Below are 6,028 nucleotides of genomic sequence, written 5' to 3' on the forward strand. Positions count from 1 at the left end.
GGTGGTATTGTGTTTACCCATCCCCCTTATCAGTTCAGTTATCAGCGTACACCGAATAGTCACTTATTCGCATTTCACAATCGCTGAAGCTGCTGAAACAAATGGTTTCAGTTTTCTTTCGTCTTTTGTCATTTTTGTTCATCCTTTTGTAAGCTTCAGTCCGAACGTGAATGATCGTCCGAGTTGTTTTTTTTTTTATTAATCATCGATAATTGATAAAATACTCCGCTATGAGCTAAGCTTTGCTCACCTTCTGATTCTGAAGTGCATCAGCTTTTTTCGGTTCACAAGTCTAATTGTTTAAAATTTATGAATCCCACCTTGGCTTAACCCTGCACCTTCGTTTATTTTGTTATCTTGTCTTATTGACTTGTTGAAAATGTCATCTGATAACAGTACATGTAAAATCGTCCCTATGCAAGATTTAGGTGAGTACCTAAGTATGTGATCATACTTTTTTACATCCTTAGAAAATGTTTTCTAAATGGATGGGCCCAGGGCTGGATTAACGATTTTGCCGCTGTGGACACGCAGAAATTTGCCGCCCCCCCCCCCCCCCCGAAAAATTTGGGAAATCTGACCACTGTAAAATGCAATTTTAGCCCATTTTTTACCTAAAAATGTCCAACAATGAGGCTGTAATTTTTTTAGCTTTTAATCCCAGGTGGCGCGGCGCAGGGAGGTGGTGCAAAGATACAACAGTACTTGCGGTCGCGAAAATTTGCCGCTGTACGACACAGCCCTTCTCCTGCTGAAGAGACTGCCTTTTCCTTTGGGGCCGTCCATAAATTACGTCACCTATTTGTCCGATTTCTTGATCCCCCCCCCCTCCACCCCAGGCAAGTGACTTAATGTTATAGATGGCCTCTTCTCTCTTAAGTATATAAGTTATTTTTTCCGGTCAAATTCTCAGGGGCGGCATTTTTTTTTATTTTTTTGTTTCTCGCTTTCTGCCGCACCCGAAAATTTACCGCTGTGGGCACAGGCCCACTTTGCCCCTACGGTTAATCCAGCCCTGGATGGGCCACACCCTTCCTTACTTTCATACTTCTTGCCGAAGATTGATAATATTGTTAGAAAGAATATCTTTCTCCTTCAATTATGCTATAAGCAACTTGTCATACAAGTTATTTGCCACGTTGAAAACCTTTGTTACTTCTCAATCTCTTATCAATGAAATGTGGGTCACGTACAAATCAAGTTCTGTCTGTTAACTATGAGTTACAGTCGACAACCCATCAAATATAGGCTGTTGTGCTACATTTTTAGATATTCTCTCTTTTGCCACTGCAACCTCCAGTGATATGATCATGGTCCTCTTCATCGGAACGAGGGAATTGATTCTGGGATTGCAGTACTCACATGCTAAGTTGTGAAAGCATAAACTGGGTGGCTCATTGACCCAATTTATGAATTGTGCATGGCTGTTGTCCAGATAAAAAATTAGCTTATATTTTGCCCGTCTCATTACATGAGGCAAGAATATTTTCTTCAATTATCGGAACGGGCAGAACCTTAAAAAGATGGCTGTGGTGAAGACAAAATTATTAGGCCACCAAACTGAAGTGCGATAGGAGCAGTTTTGTTCAATGGCCGCAAAGTAACAGCTGATTTTGAATTGGAGACGCTCTGCTGCTGTAGAGAAGATTTGTTTTTTGAAGAAAGATGATTGATTGAAAGATTTTTGACTGAGAAGATTTTGAAAATCAAGGGTTTTAATTCGATGATCCAATTTTACTCAGCAGCTGAGCATGTACTGCCGCGACGTTGTATTTATTATGGGTGAAAATTGCCACCCAGTGAGGGTTCATAATATAAGGCCCTGTCCACACGAGCGAAGGTTCGCGGAACTTATTCCTCGAACTGCTCAGTTCCCGGAACTTATTCCTTGAAACGAGGCATGCTGTCCACACGAGTTTGCCCGAACTGGAACCGTAACTTCAATAAAACTATACAATTATTGCAAAATAATAGATTATATTGCCGCCAAAGGAACAAAAATAAATGTCAAGACGCATATAAAGGACGTAAAAAACAAAAACAAACAAATTCACATCAAAAGAAACATACGTAGAAGCTAGGAGCACGGGGGAAGTTCCGGGTTTTGGAGGAATAAGTTTTAGCTCAGCTATAAACTTGTTCCGGGAACAAGTTCCTCGAAATAAGTTCCGCGAACTGCGCTCGTGTGGACAAGGCCTCAAATAGCGAATGCACTGTTTCCCAATTTGGGAAAAGCGCATTATTCGAGCATCTGAAATGATCAATAGATGCTAAATTGATAAGGTCGAAAAATTTGATAGTCTCTTCCCACCCAACAGTTTCTTATCAAGAATCTGTTAAATGGCACCGCCATGGCCGGATTTACGTAATTGCCGCCTCCAAATATAAGACTCACCAACTTTTCCTTGAAGCCAATGAAGAAGAGACATATCATTATTAATGATGAAAAAATTGATAAAGCAGTCTAAAATACTGACTTAAATAAATTTACCAATATGTTTTTATTTTTCATGCTTTATTTCAGAGGCAGATGTCCAAGATTTGTGCCGTTTAAGTATTGAAGCAAGAAAAGCGTCTTACAGTCCCTACAGTCAGTTTGCAGTTGGAGCAGCTTTAAGATGTACTAATGGAAAACTTTACACAGGATGCAATGTTGAAAACGCTTCCTACAGTATTGGAATCTGTGCTGAGCGAACAGCTATAGTGAAAGCTGTCAGTGATTCCTTCCAGAAGTTTACTGCCATAGCTGTTTCTGCTGTTCTGAGAAATGAGTTTGTATCTCCTTGTGGTGCATGCAGACAGTTTATATCAGAATTTGCGAAAGAGAGAAACATTGATGTTTATCTAGTTAATCCTGAATTAAATAATGTCTGTGTTACTTCAATTAGTCAGTTGTTACCACTTAGTTTTCAATTTTGATACAAACACATGAATACTAGTTTATATCAGAATTTGCGAAAGAGAGAAACATTGATGTTTATCCAGTCAATCCTGAATTAAATAATGTCTGTGTTACTTCAATTTGCCAGTTGTTACCACTTAGTTTTAAATTTTGATACAAACACATGAATACTTAAGTCTTTAGAAACAAAGCGGTGTCTACTTTGTGGCTTTCAGAACTTTTAAGCTGCTAACAATGGCTTGTCAATGAATGGTTGCTGCATTATGTTAGCAAATATGGTTTCAAACGTGATAGAGTTCTTATTCAATCTTATTCTAAAAATGTTTGTATAAAACCTTTTCGGCTCTAATTGGTATAAAACCAACAAATTTTGAAAATAAAATAAATAAATAAAACCCAAAAGTTCACCAGAAAGGAAAGCGAGTGAAATTAAAAGATTTTGAGTTTGAACTCAATCACTGTATTAAGATTTTTGAAGTTGCACAGAGTTTCACAAAATATCCAGAAAGAGTCCAGAGTTCCTTGTAAGATTTAAAGATGCACAAAAAGAGAGCACCGAGTTAAAGATGTAGCACTGAATTTGGAAAATTCACACAAACTTGTGGTCTGAGATATGTTGGAAGACCAAAATTAAACTCATGTGGGTCTAGGGTCTAAGAGATGTTGATAACACCTCGAAAAGTAGGCAGCACATGCTTATAGCCTTACTGACAATATTACTCGTGATTGGCTGGCTATAATTTATATAGCTATCAGCTGTAAGTTTGGTAATTAAATTTGAGGGTTCATAAAAAAGATAGTTGGAGGATAATAGAAAAGAAACGAAATTTTGAAGAAAAAGAGATGAATCCAGCCAACCTTTATAAATGAATAAAAGTAAAGAATGTTTTTAAGAAACATTTTTGAAAATGTTGACATGGCTCCTATCTGTTTCAATGTAAAAATCAAGCCAAGAGTTGGCTTAATGATGACAATACCTGATTCATGTCTCCTGAACTTCAACGGATACACAAGGATCATTCAGGATGTATCAAAATGCCAGCACCAGTTTTTTTTTCCAATTTGTCTTTATTATTGAAAAAAAATTATTTTAGCGAATTATTTTATGTGCAATAATTAAGTTGGGAATTTCCAATAAAAAATCTGAAATTTATGCTTTTAGATTTCTCCTTGATTTCTGCTTGGAGGGCTCATTTTCATTGACATATCAAGTATTTTGTATTTGGACTGAGTTAAGCAGAAAGGAACCAACCCACATTTTGGAAAAAATTGAGTTATGAGTGGTTTTGAACTCAACCACTGCTTTACTATCCATCGCCAAAAATTCAAAGTTTTTGTTGGAGCAAATATCGCAGAAATTGAACTTGAAGTTTATTTTTTACATTGAGTCTTATGCAGGAGCCAAACTTTAAACCTATTTTTCTCGGTTTGATCCCGATGTGGCTTGGTTCCTTTCTGTTTAACTCCGTCCATTTAACTGTAGCTTTACACTAATAAAGGAATTATTTTTTGGTGCTGACACTTTGAAGCTTTAAAATTCAAGAGGCAAAAAAAAAATTGCTTGCTCTTTTTTTCAACCTAGTAACACATGATTGGAAAGTAAATGGGAACAAACAAAGTTTTAATTTTTTTAAATCTCCTACCTCAATTCTGTAATTTACTGCCTGAGACTTGAAACCCCTCAGTTTTCTTTTATAATAAGCCAAGGATTGTTGAAATTATGTGTTTGTGAACTGTAAAAGCCAAAATGGAGTTATGTGATTGGTCGCAATTGTTTTTCGTCCTCTTTGTCATACCTAGGTCATGTAAACTCTGAACCCTATGTCTATTGCTTTGAATATGTACTTTTGTTTGAAATGAAGACTTTTCTTTTGGTTCTTTATCAAAAAATAAATAAAAAAAAAGGCATCAAAAGTCTATATTGAGCTTTTTTAAACCTCTTACTTAAATCTCACCATTTCCAAAACGTTTTTAACACCATCATCTTCTTTGAAAAGTCTAATAAGTACAAAATTTGCACATACTTATCCAAAGATGTTAAGTACATGAATAACTAAACTTAGGAATACGTACCTCTATTGGTAGCCTTGCAGACTTGCCTTTAAAATGGTGTCTGTAAGCTTAAGCTTAGCTATTAGAGCTATTGGCTTAGACACTGGAGTTAAATTTTAAGTATGTTGAAAATGGAAACCCCAAAAATACTGAAAATAAAAATAAAAACAATAATTGAAAACTCAAAGTCATAAAAAAGAAAGTAAATCATAAAAATTTACGAAAAATGAAATAATTTTTGAAAAAAACTGAAAATAAGAATGTTCAAAATTGTCAATGCAATTCGAATGAAAAAATGAATAAGAAAAACAATTAGAATCATGAATGTGAATCAATTGGACGGAGTTAAACAGAAAGGAACCAAGCCACATCGGGATCGAACCGAGATAAAGAGGTTTAAAGTTTGGCTCCTGCATAAGACTCAATGTAAAAGATAAACTTCAAGTTCAATTTTTGCAAAATTTGCTCCAACAAAAATTTTGAATTTTCGGCGATAAATAGTAGAGCAGTGGTTAAGTTCAAAACCACTCATAACTCAATTTTTTCCAAAATGTGGGTTGGTTCCTTTCTGCTTAACTCAGTCTTCAAAAGAATAAAGTAAAACTTAAAAGAAGGAGTTCCTGTAATACAAGTACACAAATAAAAAAAAACCTCCTTACTTACCTAACATGAATAAAAATTTCGAAAGATGAAATTAAAATATTGATAAGAAGGGGTAAAAAATGTGTGACTTAATTTTCTTATGGACACTCAGCGTTTTACTGGGGCGAAGTAATTAGTGTGCGTTAGTGGGACAGTATAGGTGTATCCATTGAGTACCTCAGATTTGGTAAATGCTGTCTTCTGGCCATATTAATGTATGCTTTAATCATGCCCTGTGTATTTTTTGCAAGTAAGGAGATAAAGGTCGGAAGTATTGTAACACAAAGAATCAATTTTTCTTATTGTCGGTCACAACTTTCCTAGTCGGTCCCGGGTCCCCTCCCTCCATTGGTCCTACGCGCGCCAAAGAATTTAAAAAGCCCGCGCAGCCACAACTGCCTGAAAGTGACAGCTGCGCACTCTAGTAGCACT

At 36.1% G+C, this 6,028-nt stretch overlaps 1 protein-coding gene across 1 annotated transcript; it reads left to right on the forward strand.

Moving 5' to 3' along the window:
* The first annotated feature begins 28 nt into the window (after positions 1–28).
* LOC109043073 (cytidine deaminase) lies at positions 29–4,819 on the forward strand. The gene is made up of 2 exons (XM_019060113.2): positions 29–428; positions 2,525–4,819. Exons 1-2 carry the CDS (start codon positions 380–382, stop codon positions 2,917–2,919), a joined length of 444 nt encoding a protein of 147 aa, XP_018915658.1. The 5' UTR covers positions 29–379; the 3' UTR covers positions 2,920–4,819.
* The last annotated feature ends 1,209 nt before the right edge of the window (positions 4,820–6,028 follow it).

Source organism: Bemisia tabaci, chromosome 1 (assembly GCF_918797505.1).
Source record: "Bemisia tabaci chromosome 1, PGI_BMITA_v3".
In the NCBI taxonomy this organism is placed as follows: domain Eukaryota; kingdom Metazoa; phylum Arthropoda; class Insecta; order Hemiptera; family Aleyrodidae; genus Bemisia; species Bemisia tabaci.